The 19,230-nt window shown below is 43.9% G+C and overlaps 1 protein-coding gene across 2 annotated transcripts; it reads right to left on the bottom strand.

Annotated features, from left to right (window-relative positions):
• Positions 1-854: 854 nt before the first annotated feature.
• Positions 855-10,956, bottom strand: tomm40 (translocase of outer mitochondrial membrane 40 homolog). 2 transcript variants are annotated; one of them, XM_012956650.3, is made up of 10 exons: positions 10,538-10,731; positions 8,716-8,920; positions 8,331-8,398; positions 7,032-7,124; positions 5,614-5,715; positions 5,238-5,343; positions 4,461-4,583; positions 3,038-3,114; positions 2,133-2,235; positions 855-1,817 (listed from the first exon to the last, which is right to left on the bottom strand). In XM_012956650.3, the coding sequence occupies exons 1-10, from the start codon at positions 10,577-10,579 to the stop codon at positions 1,678-1,680; spliced, it is 1,059 nt and encodes a 352-aa protein (XP_012812104.1). In that variant the 5' UTR covers positions 10,580-10,731; the 3' UTR covers positions 855-1,677.
• Positions 10,957-19,230: the final 8,274 nt, after the last annotated feature.

Below are 19,230 nucleotides of genomic sequence, written 5' to 3'. Positions count from 1 at the left end.
AATAATTTCCAAAATGCAGAAGCGAGACTGTTATGCCAGCAAAACAGTAAGAGTGTGGGCACAGGGGGCATACAAATGTCCCACTGAACCGGTCACTGTTCCTAATAATATTGAATGAAATGAGTGGAATAGGGTGAATGCAGTTTACTGATTAGCATTGGGAATGGTGGCAGAGGGTTGACAAACACTTTTCTCCACATGAGGGCAGCAGAGAACCTTGTGCACAAGTGCCGTAAAGGTGTTATGTGGGCAAAAGTCCAGCCCTGTTTAGTAACCCACAGCAACCACGTGATTACTACTCTAGAGCACTTATAATAAAGAAAGCAAACTGCTAATTGGTTGCTATAAATTACAAGACAAGAGCAATGTATCCTGTGTTACACCCTAATTCTAACAGAAAAATTCATCCAAAGGCAGCAACAGGTTTTACAGACAATATTACTCATTGGTTTAAGGAATTAAGGTACTCCCTGTACCAAGGCTTTGACACTTGCAAAGCTATGCTTTTATGGCTAGCTGCTCTCTGTCAAAGGGTATATATAGTATTTGGGCAGCAGGGGTAGTGCAAGAATAAATGCTTTTTGCGAAGGTTTTTAAACCTTAGATCATTTGATCTACGACTCGCAGAAATCTTTCACATATACAGTATTAACTATAGAAGAAGCTCACCAACCTCATTGATGCAAGGTTAAGAAACTGGTATCTCAGTGGATTGATACTTCTTTCCCAGCCTAATAATATTATCTAGTAACTAAAAGACTCCAAGTTTATTTCCATAGGTCCATTATTATCTGCATTATAAAGTATATATATTTATATAAATTTACAATGACGAAGACAGTAACGTTACTCATATATATATATTCCCTTTGCAGAAGTCACTTTATTTGTGCCGAACATGCCCAGCAATGACTTCGCTTTGGGCTTCACTTCCATTTTTGTGTAAAAGATTTGTGTTTGTATAACTTATAAACATGATTTACATCCACACTCCTACTGAGGGGGCACAGTCAGCAGCAGGACTTACCCTCTCCCAACAACCCCCCACCCCTTCCCCAGACAGCAGCATAAGATCAGTAATTTGTTTACAGGCCCTGTTGAGAGGCCTGCTCTTGGATTAACCAGAATAACCAAATGGCAGAGATCCACCAGACAGAGAGGCAGCACAGTCCATTTGATAGACCAGCTGTCCCACCTAGCAGATAACAGACTGGTAAGGGTCAAAGAGAAAAAGAGGAAGACCTTCAAGTTAAAGAAGGAAAATAAAGCCCACTATCTGGCAGTGACCAGAGAGAGCAGGGGTGGGAGGTTTAAACCCAAAGCAGCCCCTAATAAACAGAGACAAGTGTGACACAAGAAGAGACAGCCCCCCCATGAACAGGACAAAACGTTGTAGAGAAAAGACCATGCCCACTAATCAGAGACTGCAGAGAGAACAGAGGATGATGGCCTCCCCTAGACACCGAGGGCATAGTTTAAATATTTCATTTTTTTGTTTTTTCAGGCAAATCCATCACTGCCTTCCTACCCCTTAAATTAAAATAAACATTAAAATGAAGCCTGGCAGGAGTAGGGGAGGAAGGGCAAGTAAGAAAATTGGCAGAGGAATTAGTAAGCAAAGAGGCCACAGGTCAGGGTGTGGAGGGGAGACCACAAGCTCTGGCGAGGAAGGTGACGTTAACCAATTGTCAGGCCGAAGCCACACTGGAATTTGTTTTTCTTGTGGTTAAGGAAAGCTCCCATGGCTAAAGTGAGTGGAAGAGGAGGCAACTTCTTTTCTAGGGTGGCACCAACGATCCAGTTGCTATCTACAGAACCTGCAGGAAAAGAGAAGAGAGGAACAGTAAGCAATGGCAGTAAAACCAGTAAATATACAAATGGAATCATAACTGTCCAGGAATGGAATTACATATGTGCATATTAGCAGCACATACAACTCCCTAAGCATGCATACAGCCTAAAACTAGGCCAGAATAGGTGTTTTCCTGTTCTAAGCACCATTCTGCTGGAAAACAGAGTATTGTAGCCCTCATAGCACAGAAAGAAAAGAAATTATTTACGCAATATGCAGATTGCGTAAAAGGTCTGCCCCCTAGTGGCATACCATGGCATTGCACTGTCACTGCACAAACCTTTAAACAGCAGGTTGGCTTTGGGAAGGTCCAACTGATAACCAAACGAAACACTTGTGTCTTGCATTCGGGTGCTGGCCTCAAACTCCACCCCCACCTGGAGCTAAAGATAGAAAGAAACAAAATGTTCAGAGGTAGAAGGAAGTGGGAAGGAAAAATAGCAGCAGTAAGAGCCATCAAACAGATAACCAAGGTAAATATATTATTCACTTGGCCATTAGACAAAGATATTCAGGGGAATCTTAAGTCTTAGGGCTGTGGCACATAGGGAGATTAGTCACCCCCGTTGTATGCCATCCCATCGGCGATTTACATTTTCACCGGTGGAATGTCATATTGGGTAGATTAGTCACCCGTGACAAGGGAGATTTGGCACAGGCGACTAATCTCAGCATGTGCCACCGTTAAATGATTGGCTATTCATTCGAAAATATAAGGTTTACCTGACCATTTGCAGATTTACATCCAATCAGCCTCCACTACTGCATTAACCCACACATCTGTGCCTTAATCTTTTACATTCACTCTTGCCCTATCTGGAGAGAACTAGGCAAGAAATGCTATTTTATATACTGAACTTACTGTACCAGTCAAGAGATACAGCAGCCCTATAACAGCAAATCCAGTCACTTTCCTGGATCTTGTTAGAAAATTGTTTGAGTGCTATCAACACTGCACATGCTCAGTGAGCTCAGGGTAGCTGTTGAGAAGCTACGCTACATAATATGTGTGTGTGAATAATGTACCCCCTGTATATCTATCTCGATATCTATCTATCTATCTATCGATATCTTTTTTTTTGAGTGCAGATTAAGGACTAGTGTATTTATTTATATATATTATATATGTGTATGTATGTATTATCAAAAAGACTGGGACTCCATTTACTTTGTTCACCAATTTACCTGGTCGTTGGCTTTGTGGTAGTATGTAGCATGTGCTCCTGCCTGTCCAAGGGTGAGTGTCGCCGTCCAGTTAGGAGCTACAGAAAATAAATAATATTTAAAAAACTACTCAATGTCATGGAGATGCAGCATGACACAATACATAAGAGCTGCACAAATCAACACGGTGTAACTGAAGCAAAGCAATGCCGCATACATATGCATGGGCTGCACGGAGCATTATAGTAACTCAGCACAGTTAAAAAGGACTAAATTCACATTGACGTTCGAATATCAAAATGAGCACTAAATAATAATATAATGCGATGAATTAAACAATTCAATAATATGCATTGCAAACAAAGCAATTGCACAAAATAAAACAGTTTTCCCCATTAGTCCCTAAGGTCTATTAGAGTGACCAATGCCTGTAATGTAGTAATAGTACATGTATAGTAATAGTTCTTGGAACTAGTAATAGTATATTGTAAGCTCTTTTGGGCAGGGCCCTCTTCACCTCTTGTATCGGTAACTGATTGCTTTATATGTTACTCTGTATGTCCAATGTATGTAACCCACTTATTGTACAGCGCTGCGGAATATGTTGGCGCTTTATAAATAAATGTTAATGTAATGTAATGTAATAGTTCTGGGAACAGCTGTTAGTAGAGGGTTGCTAGGGATTCTTCCCACAGCAGCCTACAGGAACTGACTTACAGAAAGGCTCAAAGAGTTGCCATCGTTTTTACTTGGTAGCCAAGAACAAAATACCTTTCACTCCTGACACCTCAGCCCTTAGTGGACCTTGACCTTGTCCACTACTCTGCCTTCTGAAAACATTAACTGCTTTCAATTCCCCAATGTTGTCCAGCCATTTGTTCTGTGTATGGAGGCCCTTCTTCAGAAAATATGTATCCACTCATCTCACTTCACCCTACTAGCCTCAATGTCCATGGCCATTAGTAACTATTAGAAAAGCACCCGCAGTGCTGTATTAGTATATAACACAAGTTGTAAAGCACAGCATTGTTGGGTGCAAGGATGCCTTGCCCCTGCCAGCTCTCTGTACTTTGAACATCTTACTGATGGAAAAGCTATGGAATGTTCTAAGGGGGTGCCCTCATACTGTCCATTCTGCTGCATAGAGTGCTCCCTCCTAGGAGCACACAGAGCTGGTCCTATCTATCTAAGTCAAAGTGCCATAGATGTTTGGCACTATCCATTCAAAACATTTCACACTGTTTAATTACTTGGAGCTTAGAAGCCCCATTTATCAGATGAAATTGAGAGTATGCTTTTCTCCCAACACAACAGGTACATTATGGTCTATGGACATTTAATATCTCTTAGTACAGATCAGCAAAGGAAATCACAAACTGATTCTGAGAGTTACATGCAGCCACAAAAATAGTAATTTCTATAGGATATAAACAACCCACTTTACCTGAGTATCTTCCTGCTAAAGACATGACTGTTCCCTCTTCCCCAGGACGCCGATGATACACTAATTCCCCTCCTAATGCCAGACTAGGTGTGATACTTTGCAGATAATGTGCTACCAGGATACCTGAAAAGAGATGAAGCAGTGATGAGGTTGAATTAATGACAAAGCTACCCATACATACATGGATAGACCGCCTTTCAAAGCAAGTGTATGTTTGTATGATTTGGACACTCATATACTAGGATATATCAAGCCCTTAGATCATATAAAGATTTTCTACTCTGCACAACTTAAACAAGCCCTTATCATTTAGGAAGTGGATTGCGATGGGTCATATACATGGGCTGCAAAGTCAGCCAAGAGTTGGGTTAAATTACATCTAATGGATAGGTTAAAAGATATAAATAAAATGGATTGTAAAAAGAAATATATTACAACAAAAAAATAAAGTAAAAGTGTCCGTTAACCCATGCAGAGCTTTCTGTAGCACAAAAACAGATCAGAGCCCCTTTCAGGAACGTTTCCCAAAATAAGTAGGGAAAAGAGCAAAGACCAGTCAGGGTGCTATACAGGATCACAACAGGGCTCCACATGAGTACTCTTCACTGTACTCCATGTGCAATAATAAGCTATAAATAAGGTCTTGGCTGATAGAAGATTAAGCAGTTCAGGAATTCTCAACGAGACAGAATTACAAAACGTGGCATATAGGAATAAATAGAAGCTTAATGGTGTGAGACACACAAGCCCTGCTGCTATACAGCACTGATGCCTTACCTGACCCGACTAATATATCTGGGTTTCCCAGTGTGACAGCAGCTGTGAAATCTTCTCCTCGGTATTCTGTATCCAATTGCCAGTTTACAAACTTTGACTGCTGGGTCTGCCGAAACCAAAAGTGACAGTGTGACTATTAAACTCAGGAAATGGTAAGCACTGGCACATAAAGTGGGGGAAAGTGAGGAGTGGAGAGGAGGCGATTCAATGGATGTAATGCTGGGTGGATATTCCAAAGCAGAAATGAAAACATATAGAAAGCCGATATGCAACACAGCATATAGAATAATACATTTCTCTGTGACTGTATTAAAAATCACTGTGATCCAGTGCTAGAAAGTAAAAGAAAGCTGAGTGGAATATAGGTCTCTCTTACCTGCAATGCAATTTTTGACCTGACGTTACTAGTGACCTGATGAATTATTTGAGCATTGAGACTGCCGCTATTATCCAAATCACCAACCAACACCGGGAATGCCTGATGGGACAAAAGAGAATGTCAATCATCATATGTGTGTCAGTCAGCTTTCTGTGTTGGCTTATCATGCACAAGTGGAAAGGACTTGACTGACACAGCAATCCACACTTTTAGCACCAAATCTGTATAAATGGCAAAATAAACTCCTAGGCAGTACAATGCAATTTCATATGCATTTCTGCAGTTTATATACTAAATACTGTTATTTATAGTATTTGTGCCTGTAACCCTGTATTGAATGACAACATGAACTTGATTTTAGGCCCTACAAATAATACTTCTTCCTGGACTACACTGCAAGTGTTAAAGCAATTACAGAGAAAGTTCAGTAGGATAAACCCTTGATCGGGAAGGTTTGATTTTCCGTTGGATCGAGGTGGTCCCCTAACTGATGGCCTGCCATTGTAAGTATTCCCCCGATATTGCCCACCTTTAGATGGGCATATTGGGAGAATATCCGCTAGCTTGCCGACCTCGCCAAACGAGTGGATCTTCCCATGTATGGTTACCTTTAGACTGTTTAAGACTCTAGACAGACAAGGACACCTTTAAAAGAATCTTTAAGATAAATAAAATTGTCACCACTACTCTTATAATCCTGACTATGACGCAGCTAACAGGCAGCCGTTATAAAACAACCTGTCACATCTATCTGGCACAATAGCAGGAAAATCGTAAATATGTATGCATTGATACTCTACTGTAGATATATTTCCTAGGAAAACATTTCATAGTTTCCCAAAAACTAGAAAAGTGGGTGGTCACAGCTTAAAGTCTAGCCACTGAAACTAAATGGAAACTGTCCCTAACCCCCATGGTTAAATACTGTAAACAATACTTAAATACACACTTAAATAATGGGGATGGACTTGTAATGCACACAAAGTCAGAAAGGTAACTAAAGAGCCAGGCAGTAGTGTGCCTTTGGGTGTTATTAATTATACATGGATACTTTGGTATTAACTGTGGGTAGATTCAGAATAAGGCATCCACGTGTGAGAAGCAGTAATCATCTGATCTGTTAGTATTGTACTGGAGCCAAAAGGCAGACAGCTCATTTCTCTGGAATTCTTACTCCCTAGATAGAGTAGGATAATACAAAATGGGACTTATATATAACATATATTAGCATGGCTCTAATCCAGAAGTTTTAAGACTTCTTTGTTGAAAGCCCCTCTTTCAAGGCACCCGGTCTGGAATTCAAAGTAACTGCTGGCAAGTGTAGTCTGCTTATGAGTTTACTAAAGGCAGCACCCAGACCATCCTCTGAACTTAATGGGAGCAGGAATCAGTGTTAATTTAACATATGCACTCACCTCTGCTGGGCCCAACTGTTTCGTTCCCACATAGGTGGCCCCAAAATGATAGTTAGACTCCCCAATCATACTGAGAGAGATTGTGTGATTGACCTGAAATACAGCAAAAGAGTTATTAGGCAAATTATACAGATGCCAAAGATATTACTCCTATTATTATCGCTACTAAAAGCACATACAGCTGTTGCACATACTCTACCAAATTTAGGATGTGCCACATAGAACTGGGATAACAAAGCAAAGATAAAAGAAATAACAGTGGACACTGAAATGTTCATGTAAATAAAAAAATCCTAAAATAACCAAATATGGGATAACTGTAGAACTTTACTCCTACAGAGCTCAATGATGGCATAACCTTTAATAGAGTTACTATGCAGTCACTTACTGCCTACAGTGTTAATAAATAAAATGACTGGAGTAATGATAACAGGGAAAACAAGGACTGAATGACTCACAGCCACAATTTTGCTCACAGTCAGTACTGTCCCTAAATCTGAATAACACAGGGTCATCAGCATGTACTGGAAAACACCCCTCACTCATCTCTCAAACAACTGGAAGTGTTCCTGCTAGAAGAATGCAACAAGATTTCTCTGCACAGACAGCTTATAAAGAGACAGCATGGTAGGGAAAAGCTTTTTGCAGCTGTCTACTACTAAAAAGTACAAAAAACTCGTCAGGGCTATGGCACATGTGGCGATTAGTCAATAAATCTTCTCCACCAAGGGTTATTGAAATTACCTTCGCACCAGAAGTAATGTAAATTGCTGATGGAAAAACACACACGTTGCTTAATTTTTCTGAAGTAGCCCAAAATTTCCTAGTGAGGCAGGTAATAGCCTTAATAACCTACTTAAGAGACAATAAAGGGTGCTGATTTTGCCGATGCACTTCTTTACTTACTGGATCCCCACCCCAAAAGTCATTCACCAACAAGCACCTTGTCATGTTCTTCCTGTATAACTATCGGCAGAACTTCTCCAACCACAGTGTCCATTTAGCATTATTTCATAGACTTTACTGTGTGAACAGTTCTCTCTTTTATGAGGGATGGCTCAACACAACCTTACATGTAAGGTGCCCCCCCACAACTGTACAGACTAAGCAAAAGGATTTGCCAAAATACAATTATTCCAGTGTCCTTGTGCCTTGTGACTATTTATTTTGCCCTCTGGGGATTAAGCTGCCCCTGAATACTTGAGCCTTTTCTGCACATAATCTTACTGATTTAAAGAAATCCCTGCCTAGAATGTTCCCTGACTCTGTACTACAAGTTCCCCAAACTCTTCAGCTTACCTGAAAATAGTTACTTAGCCCCTTGTTTACAGTCAGCTTCACACCTTCCATCTGGATTGGGAATAATTCTATGGGGAAAAGAAGGGCATTAATATAAATACAGACTGTGAGAGGAAAAGAGATATAGCAGTTATTTATTTATGGCCTGCTCAAGCAAAAATAGATGGAAAGCACAGCTAGCTCAAAACAAAAGCAAAAGATGCATAAAATTATATGAAAATAAATACAAAGTAAATAAAAATTGTATTTAAATGTATGTATGTATATATGTATATACACACACACACATATATATATATATATATATATACACATACAAATACTATATGGGTAAATACAAATAAAAAGAACTAGGAAAGACACAGAAAAGGAACAGAACCATTACCTTTACACTTGCGGTGGCACTCCTCAAATGTGCCAGGATTTGGTAACCGGTCTTCTTGTGTCTCATTCTTATCCGGAGTGGGGGTTAACCCGGCCACAGGGGGCATTGTGAAGCCAGGAGGTACAGATACTAAGCCTGGGGCTGGAGGGGATCCTGCTGCAGGGGGAGCAGGAGAACTTGCAGCTAGAACATTCCCCATCTTTACCTGAGTGATAAAATAAAAGCTGTGAGTAAAAACAAAGCACACACCCCTAAGGATCCATGCAGACCTCCAGCATCTGAGTTAAGGAGAGCCAAAGAACAAAGCTTGTGTATGAGTTTCTCAGGACACTGCAAGTTTATTGCTTAGCCAGTTTCCCCACTTCATACCCTCTTTCTGGTAAAAAGCTTTACACAGCAGCTGTTGCCCACTTGTGCTTGAATTATAATAACAGAGAACCATGTGAAAAAGCACATCATTGTCCCGAAGCAAAGTCTTGCACTACCTTAAATGTGCAGCTATGCTAACTGCATGGATCGGCTTCCTCAATGCAATCAGATCCAATCTGCTTTCAAGGGTAAGAAGTTGCACATAAGAAAGAAGCATCTTGGTCATTGTAATGTCCTTAGCAGTTCCCTTCCCACTGACATGAGTGGGTGCATCATGGCCCATAGTTAACCCCCAATCAATAAACATGCAGGACAAATGGTTTCCCTTTTCATTGATGTCAATGGAAAACAACCTATGGCAGAAAGCAGGTGTTCTGATCATTGATACGAGTAGCAGCAATCCAACTTCAACATGTGCCTTAACCTTCTAGCCTCAGTCAGGGAGTTCTTTTGTTCATGGAGCAAGAATGATACCACTTTTCTCAATTTCTGGCCACTGGAGGGAATGGCATGTAGCATGTGGGTGAGGTTGCCTAGGCAGGGCAAATATGGCTGCTCCACACATATAAACACAATATGAATAATGAATTGCTTTCTCTTCGGAATAACCTATGCTAATAGAGTGCTCCCCCCTTTTCAGGGTTGCTGCCACATAAAGCACCAAGCAAGCCCATAGTTTTGTATATTAGGCAGAAAATAAGCACTGATGCCCAGGTAAGTACATAGATGGTCCCAGCTCACATCATACAATGCATTTAATATGTTAAGGGACTATAATGCGTTGTTTTGCATAATGAACGAAAATGAAACATACAGTCTTTACAAATGCTTTAATGCAGTGATCCCCAACCAGTGGCAACATGTTGCTCCCCAACCCCTTGGATGTTGCTCTCAGTGCCCCCAAACCAGGTAGTTATTTTTGAATTATTGGCTTGGGGGCAAGTTTTGGTTAAATAAAAACCAAGTATAACGGCAAACAGAGCCTTCTGTAGGCTGCCAGCCCATATAGGGGCTATTAAATAGCCAATTATTGCCCTTATTGACACCACCAGGAACCTTTTTCATGCTTATGTTGTACTTTTCCCATTTGAATGTGGCTCACAAGTATAAAAGGTTGGGGACCCCTGCTTTAATGCTCTTGTAAATGCAGTTGTCTGGCTGTTTATATTCTCTGCTCTCTGAGTTCTGACTTCTGAAACATTGTAGAACAAGTGAGCCAGTGGTTGAGGAGAACTGACACAAGCTGCATTGTTTCAAGGGTCAGACAAAAAGAACAGATAAACAAATATGGCTTTCTGCTGCAATTACATTTACAAATACCTTTAAACGTTTGTAACAAATGTATATACAGGAGAGAGTTGCTTAGAATTACATTTACTGTCATTACTCAAAAAAGCAAAAATGTTTTGGGAGCAGTTGCCCTTTAATTTGCCACACCCCCTTCCTCGCTTACCCAATTAACAGCTGTACTTGTGAGTCCCCCAATAACCTGCATGAGCAATTGGGCCCTGCAAAGGCAGAGGGCTGGGGCCCTACCTGTGGGCAGGGTATATTACAATCTAATATCTTCTTGCCCCACAAGGGGCCCATCGGATGTCAGGAACACTGGCCCCAACCACCGCAATAAATAAATCCTCATAATACAACCCCCCTCCTGTCAATTCCATTTCCTCCTTAACCCGTCCTCTACATGCACTGCCTCTGCTCCTGGCACCCTGACACTCTGCCTCTCCATCACAGCCCCATTACTACTGCTCCCGACATATCTGCTAGCGACCCGTCCCTGATCTGTGCATTTCCCGCCTTCCCCGATATGTCCTAGACACCCCCAAATTCGCCTCACCTTTCCTCTCCTCTCTACTGCAGTCTCTGTGATTCTCACATTCACTTACACACACGATAGGAGCACACTAACCCGCTCCCCACTCATGTCCCGCCCAGCACCTAGCGCTATTGGAGGCTTCTCCATACTCCGCCTTACAGGTAAGCTATGAATGGACACTACTGACTGCCAATCACCCGGCTTTTTGCAGCTCAAGCAAGCTTGCTCGCCGCTCAGTTGTGATTGGCTAGGTTTCTCAAACATTGCATTTTCATTGGTTGGAGTCGGCGCTGAGGTCGCAGTGCAAGGTCGTGTGGACCGCCCCAGAGTTCCACACGCGTTGTCTGACCTCGGCGGCCATCTTAGTAAGGTTGTCATGGAGAAGTCTGTCATGTACGGGAGCAGCCGCTGGCGTTGTGCAGTGACGTAAAGGATGTACGTGAGGCGTGACGTCATATACTGAGGCGGACATAGTATACTGAAATTTAAAAGGCTTAAAAGGTGAAAATTGGGTTAAACATCACAGTTGTATTACTCCTTTATCTTATGCTGGGGCTTAGTTACTTATTTGGACCGTTTACAAGATTTCAGAATTATTGATATGATTAAGGTTTGAGCTAGGGCTCTGTTATAAACAGGTAAGATATACAGTAGATAAAAGATATGGTGGGTGTGGCCTAAAGCCGGAGGGATGGGGCGGGGAGGGGCGTAACCAGGTTGGGCGTGGGAGGTGGTTGGGAAAGGGCGGGGTTAGGCAATATAGTTGTGAGGAGATGTATAAATGGGAGGGTCTGTGTTTATTGACAGTTACATTAATGGTATTGTAGGGACCCCAAAGAATTGGGCCCCTCCAGGATTAGTTCCCCTTTAGACAGGCACCATGAGGGTGGCCTTATGAGATTTGGACACCTAAAGGTGGTCCTGGGTGTTTATGTGTGAAAAGGGAGTTTCCCTGCAAGTTAACAGCCACCACTAGATGTCGCTGTGCTAAAAGTATAAAAAGGGCTGACACCCATTTTGTGCAGGTCTTCGTCCTGGGACTGCTTCTTGTAAAGAAGCGTATAACAGGCTTGTGTTCTAGTACAGGAGGTACTGTAACAGGTCACTCTAGGAGTGACAGGCAGGCTAGAGAGAACGGGCAGTGATAGCCCCGACAGGAGAGAGAGGGGTTAAGACCCCCCAGCACTCATGGCTGGAGTTAAGGGCCTGTAGTGTGTAGTAAGGGGAGCCAAGTCAGCACCTGGGAGTGTTCCCAGTGAAGGGGCCCTACGCGTGGACCGGGGTGAGTTCCTAGGTGGAAGCATCCGGCGGGAGTACCGGGGGTAGCCCAAAGAGAGTGTGTGACTTGAGCCGTCTGTGTGACATCCTCTGAAGTGTTCTGCCTGCATCAATAAACAAGTTCATCTGGTTCACCATTTTAACCAGTGTCTTGGTGGTTCATATACTGAGGATCCTCAACTGCCTGGTAAGCAGCTACCCCAAGGGAGGGGCAAGGTACCGGGAGTTGCTGGGAGTCCGGGTCCAAGGAGGACCTCATAGAGTTTTCCCAGGGAGGATACATATAGTTCTACCTATACCTACCCTGGGTGGAGGCACGCCATTCATTTATATTACACCTGTCCCCCATAATAAGCGGGGGCTCAGGGCTCCTGTAGCGCCACACGCAGGTGATTGCGTGTTAAAAGTACAACCGTAGCCAAAATAGGGTTACATTTGGAGGCACTGCTGAGATGAGAGCAGGAATCATTAAGCAGAAAGGGCCCTAAGGGAACTGAGGCCTTGTGTGAGTGCTACACCCTCCCTTCCATCCGTGCTAAAGTTTGGGCCACCCTGATCCACATCCAAGAGGGATTTTGGCATGAGAGGAGTGAGGAAAGGCTCCTAGCCAATCGGGTTGCAGGGCTGTTGGCGCCAAAGGGACCGGGAAGGCACGCGAGAGGAAGCGTGAGAGAAAGCGTGAGAGAGAGGGGTGTAACCAGCGTTTGTTTCGGTGCCACCCAATTGCGTGGAGCGACCGACTGGATCAGCGAGAAAGTGCGCCAAGAGGCCTGGGCGTGACTTAAGGAGTGACGTCGCAGTGGCCATTTTGGAGCAGAGTGAGTCAGCGTGAGAGAAAGCGTGTGCACAGTTACTGGTAGCTTTTGCCAGCAAAGATGACGGCTGCATCAGAGAGCAGGGAGATCCTGTGTTGGCCAGAGGAGGATGCCCGGCCGCAAGGAGACCCAGGAGGGTTCGTCAGTCGGAGTGTGGACTGACCAGAGTGCCCAACCCATTGGTTGGAGGTATCCCAGGGTACTGATTGCCTTGGGACATGGACTCCCTTAAGGAGAGGTGGAGACTTTGATTTTCCAGTTCAATAAGTTTTAAATTTGGTTAAGGGCAACAAGTGTCCTTTCAAATTTTTCTTGTGTGGGACTTACACAAAGATTGAAGGGGTTGAAGGGAAATGTTTATTGTGTTTAACATTGTTTCCAGGTAACCCATTGTATCCTTGACAGACCTCAGGAGAGGCTGTTGAAGCGTGATGTAAAAGTACTGTGTAAAGTATTTGAGTGTGTATGAGATGTCAGCCAGGAGGTGACAGAGTTTCAGCCGGGGGAGAATGTAGGGACCCCAAAGAATTGGGCCCCTCCAGGATTAGTTCCCCTTTAGACAGGCACCATGAGGGTGGCCTTATGAGATTTGGACACCTAAAGGTGGTCCTGGGTGTTTATGTGTGAAAAGGGAGTTTCCCTGCAAGTTAACAGCCACCACTAGATGTCGCTGTGCTAAAAGTATAAAAAGGGCTGACACCCATTTTGTGCAGGTCTTCGTCCTGGGACTGCTTCTTGTAAAGAAGCGTATAACAGGCTTGTGTTCTAGTACAGGAGGTACTGTAACAGGTCACTCTAGGAGTGACAGGCAGGCTAGAGAGAACGGGCAGTGATAGCCCCGACAGGAGAGAGAGGGGTTAAGACCCCCCAGCACTCATGGCTGGAGTTAAGGGCCTGTAGTGTGTAGTAAGAGGAGCCAAGTCAGCACCTGGGAGTGTTCCCAGTGAAGGGGCCCTACGCGTGGACCGGGGTGAGTTCCTAGGTGGAAGCATCCGGCGGGAGTACCGGGGGTAGCCCAAAGAGAGTGTGTGACTTGAGCCGTCTGTGTGACATCCTCTGAAGTGTTCTGCCTGCATCAATAAACAAGTTCATCTGGTTCACCATTTTAACCAGTGTCTTGGTGGTTCATATACTGAGGATCCTCAACTGCCTGGTAAGCAGCTACCCCAAGGGAGGGGCAAGGTACCGGGAGTTGCTGGGAGTCCGGGTCCAAGGAGGACCTCATAGAGTTTTCCCAGGGAGGATACATATAGTTCTACCTATACCTACCCTGGGTGGAGGCACGCCATTCATTTATATTACACCTGTCCCCCATAATAAGCGGGGGCTCAGGGCTCCTGTAGCGCCACACGCAGGTGATTGCGTGTTAAAAGTACAACCGTAGCCAAAATAGGGTTACAGTATATTTTATTTGTTGTCTGGGTCAAATAAAGTAATAAATGAAATGTGGTGGCTGTGGTTGGTAGGTATTTTCAGCTCAAGCCCAGATGGTTGCTTAGGGTTGCCACCCTTTTCTGTAAAAAAACAGCCTTCCGGTATGTTTATGTTCTTCCCCTGTTGGTAACATTGCATCAAGCAGCAGGTGTTCTGTCAGGCGCCCCCTAAGCTCCTAACAATCAGTGTATCAGTCATGCTTCCTTCCTTCTTGGGGAGCAAATAACCTCAAATCTCACCCTAACTGACCTATTAACTGGGCTCTCAGGTGTATCTAGGGTGGCAAATACACATTTAGGGGCGTATTTATTATGCTGTGTAAAACTAATTCGCCGAAAAAACGGAGTAAAAAACTGTGTAAAATAAATGGAAAAGATCGCCATCTGAACACCAGATATTACGCCGTATATTACGCAGTTATTTTCCATAAGTTCCGGTGGAAGAAAAAACGCGTAAAACAATTACGCCGATTTTACGCCATTTTTACACGGCAAAGCCCGGCGAATTTTCTCTCCGTTTTTTACACAGCATAATAAATATGCCCCTTAGGCTAGTATGGTAGTGATGTGCTGGTCCAAAAAACGCAACCCTAACCCGGCTTCTCACTCCTCTTTATAGACCTGTCCTGCAATGTAATCACAAAGGGGGCGGGGCTTGTCAGGCACCTCTTTAAATATAGAAACCGGGCTAGGCAGCCAGCAGTGTTAAAGGAGACATATTGGATGAATGGGAAAAACCCTAAAGGCCCCCATACACGGGCCGATAGAAGCCGCCGATATCGGTCCCTTGGACCGATTCAGCAGCTAATCGGCCCGTGTATGGGCAGAAACGAGCGGCCTGGCCGACCGAGATCTGGCCTGAAATTGCCCAGATCTCGATCGGCCAGGTTAGAAAATCCAGTCGGATTGGGGACCGCATCGGCTCGTTGATGCGGTCCCCGAACCGACTGCCCATGGCCGCAAATGTAATCCGATCGTTTGGATTATTTTTTTTTAAAGCAACTTGTTACCCGATATCGCCCACCCGTAGGTGGGGATATCGGGTAAAGATCCGCTCGCTTGGCGACATCGCCAAGCGAACGGATCTTATAGTGTATGGGGACCTTTATATTGTAGGCAATTATGAATAAAATACGGTGCTGGTTTACGTTTGTGCTTAAAATTAATCCTATCTGTAACAATGGCCCCTTTGTTGGAGCTCCCTATAGATCCTATCTCTTCTCTGACCATGTTTGAAATGAAGAGTGGGCGTGTCCTAATGGTCCCTGCCAGAAGCACAGTAGGAGGGGGAGAGCCAATCACAGCCCTGCAGTTACACAAGCACAGACAGGCTTCAGTTCCCTATCAGGTCAGCCTAGCTGCTGATTGGTTCCTATCCTACAGTGCAGGGTACGGAGGGCCGCGGCCCCCCAGGTCATCCAGAGAATTCAGCCAGCAGGAAGTGGAACAGATGGGCGGAACTAGTAGGGTTTTGGGGGAATTTCACAATAAATCAGCCTGAAACTCAACTTTTTAAGCACAATCTAGAGGAGTTTAATTCACTGGTACATTCTTAATTTTTATAGGATATGTCTCCTTTAAGCTGCCCATACATGTTCAGATTCTAGTCTTCCACCGAACGTTCGGATATTTGTCGTGCATTTAAACGCAACAATCTAAAACTAACATTCAGACCGAAATTTTTAGGACAAAGCCCCTAAAATACAAATCAGAGAATCTTCTGAAAATCAAATTAAGGTGGCCATATACGTTAAGATCCACTCACTTGTAAAGGTCGCCAAGCGAGCGGATCTTCTCCTGATATACCCACCTACGGGTGGGCAATATCGGGCAAATTAAAACAACGGTAATGGGCGCAGTTGGTTCGGAGTCACATCAATGAGCCAATGCGGTCCCTGATCCGACTAAATTTTTTAACCTGCCCGATCGATATCTGCCCGATTTCAGGCCAGATGTCGGTCGGGCAGGCCCGTCGTTGGTGCCCCTACTAGGGCTGATAAGATGCAGAATCAGTCTAAGGGACAGATATTGGCAGCTACAATTGGCCCGTGTATGGCCACCTTAATTGGCAGACGCCGGTTGTGTGAAAGTGACTTCCTTTGTAGGTCCCCCAAGGATATCATACGATACACAATACACGCACAGATTTTATCGTTATCCGACCAAAATTTCCTAACCTGGGCGATGAACTAAACACTAAAAATTAGGTTTTATATGATTTGTATCCTTTTTCACAAAAGGATCTTACAATCAGACATTTACAAGTGTAGGGGACTGGTACATTGTGCTGCTTTTCCCTGGCAGTGCCATAGTATTTTAGATGCCTATTGGGAGTCCTCAATATAGAAGGGAAGTAAGTCCCTTTCCTCAGTCATAACATGATCCTTGTAGTTCTACAGTTTGGCCACAAAGGGGCCGATTCACTAAAGGTCGATAATACTCTTTTGCGTTAAAAAGCATGCGATAAATAAGTACTGGTTCATCAACATAAATTCGCATGCGATATGAGTGATAACGCATTATTGCAATGTGTTATTTTTATCGCATTGCAGTAATTATTGCATAGAAATAATATGCATGATTCACAAACACATATGAAACGTTGAAAACGTAAAATGTGACGATAATTACTGTGAAACTTAACACCTCCCAGGAGTAGGCGTTACTGAACAAAACTGCAGCTGGTGATTGTCTGTGGTGACAAGATGGAGTTTGCAGTCGGATTTTTTCAAGTATGTGATCTTCCTAGAGTGATGCATGCTTGTGTTTTCATGGAAATGGTAATTTTTAGAAAAGTAGTTTTCAGAAAGTACCTGCTACATGCGTAATATCGTGCGATAATATCAAGTGTGTCGAAAAATATCGCACACGGCAGAAATTATTGTGCATGCCGTAAAATATCGCTTAAAATCTCTCATCACCAGATAAATAACGCCAAGAACATTGCTTCTTAATTCAGACAAGTGTCTTTTTAGTACATCGATCGTTAACTTGCAAGAAATAAATGTTATAAATAGCACTCGTTTTTTCGACCTTTAGTGAATCAGCCCCAAAGTGTGTTATAATATAAAAGGCTTAGCAGCCATGTGCTCAGGTTCCATTTTGCTAGATCTCTCCCTGAGCAGGCAGCTGGACAGAAGTGGAACCTGGGTTTAGGTGTAGGCCCAGATAGGTCAGGCATAGTTCTGTTATAGGTTGCACTTTGTGTGACAGCTAGGACTAGCTAGTTGAGCAGATCTGGCTCCGAAGAGGATCATAGAGGGATTAAGATCCTGGGTGTACTGTTGCCCAGAAGTAGGGTCCCAGTGTACAGACTGAGGGCTAGATAGAGAATTGCCTGGGTTCCACTTGGGAGAGGCCTAATCTAAAAGCTGGGAGTAACCCATTGTTTCTCTAAGGGGATTGAGTCATATGACTGAGTATTGTGAGAATTTGCCTGACCTGTATTATGCGTTGTCCTGCATTGTTACTTGTTAAGTCTCCTATGTGAATCAAATTCAATAAATAAGTTCCTATTTAAGTTCAACAACCACTGGCGCCCTTCTTTATGAGTTACAGTTACACTGTGGCCTCCAACATATGTGAGGGAGGTGGGTGTAGTTCTGCTTTACAAGTGGCTCTCCAGTTGATGTTCTTCCCATGATGCTGTGTGCTGTCTCCTTATATACCCTTCTAGCCACACCCTTCTAGAACTCGTTGGGAGTTCCCCTTTCCCTCTAGCTCCCCTTTAGTGGCCAAACACTTATATTTATACCTAACATCTATCTTAACTAACTCTACTACCATCTAGTGGCCAAACTTAGTAATTACTCCAACATAACTTTTGTGAAACACCTTCACCTTCTAACACACATTCTCCTGAAATCTCACCCTAGCTAGCCTTCAGGCTGAGCACTCTTCCCCCCAGTAGTAGCTTATCTTCATTACACTGCCCCCCCCCCAACAAAAATCTTTGGCACTCACCTGCAGGCTCTCAACTCTCTACCGCTACACCTCTCCCCCCACACCTGGAGCCTGCAGCAAAAGAGCAAGTGGGCATGTTTGAAGTAGCTGGGAAGGGAGGAACTACCACACAGCAGATCCCACAATCTGGGCACCCAGCAACTGTGGGGTCTGCTATATGGTAGTTACACCACTGCCCCCTAGTTCTGCCCTGAGATTCACTAGGAGGTCACCTTCCAGCTTGGAAACTGTTGAATTAGAGGGAAACTGACATGTTCCTTTAGACAAGCATATCATGATCACATTAAAAACCCCTTCTAAAGCAAAAAGGATCCCCCTGCCATGCAAAATGACTAACCTGATAGGCTCCAGTATGCTTCTTCTGACTGCTGCTGGGGCGTTGTGGTTTGTGGATGGGGCAAAGACTCCAGTGTCTCCAGGCTGATGGAACCTGCCGCCAAGCCCAAAATCACAGCTGTAGTAGCAGTGTGAGTCACAAGATGGGGGGAGGGGTATTGATTTTTGGGGTATTTGTGGCTGTTCACTATTACACCCCAGTCAGTTGCAAGGGCACCCTTGCTAGAAAAAAAAAAAATTGTGAAACTTCCCTTGTTATGTTACCGTGCCCCCTCTCTCCAGCACCTACAAGCAAATGGATGAGAGCAATGGTTCAGACAGGAGGGTGCCATGGGATGCAATTCCTTTCATGCTCCACCAGGGCCCTCCTGTGGTCAAAGGGTCAGCTGATAGGTAGTTACACCACTGACCCCAACCAAGCCCAGATATGCCGTGACAAACCAACCGCGCCTTTGTCCAGTCTGGGAGACTCCCAAAACTATGGAAGACAGATCTGGGG

Source organism: Xenopus tropicalis, chromosome 7 (genome assembly GCF_000004195.4).
Source record: "Xenopus tropicalis strain Nigerian chromosome 7, UCB_Xtro_10.0, whole genome shotgun sequence".
NCBI classification, from domain to species: Eukaryota; Metazoa; Chordata; class Amphibia; order Anura; family Pipidae; genus Xenopus; species Xenopus tropicalis.
The sequence above is the reverse complement of the archived record's forward strand: the minus strand, read 5'-3'. Positions and strand labels throughout refer to the sequence as shown.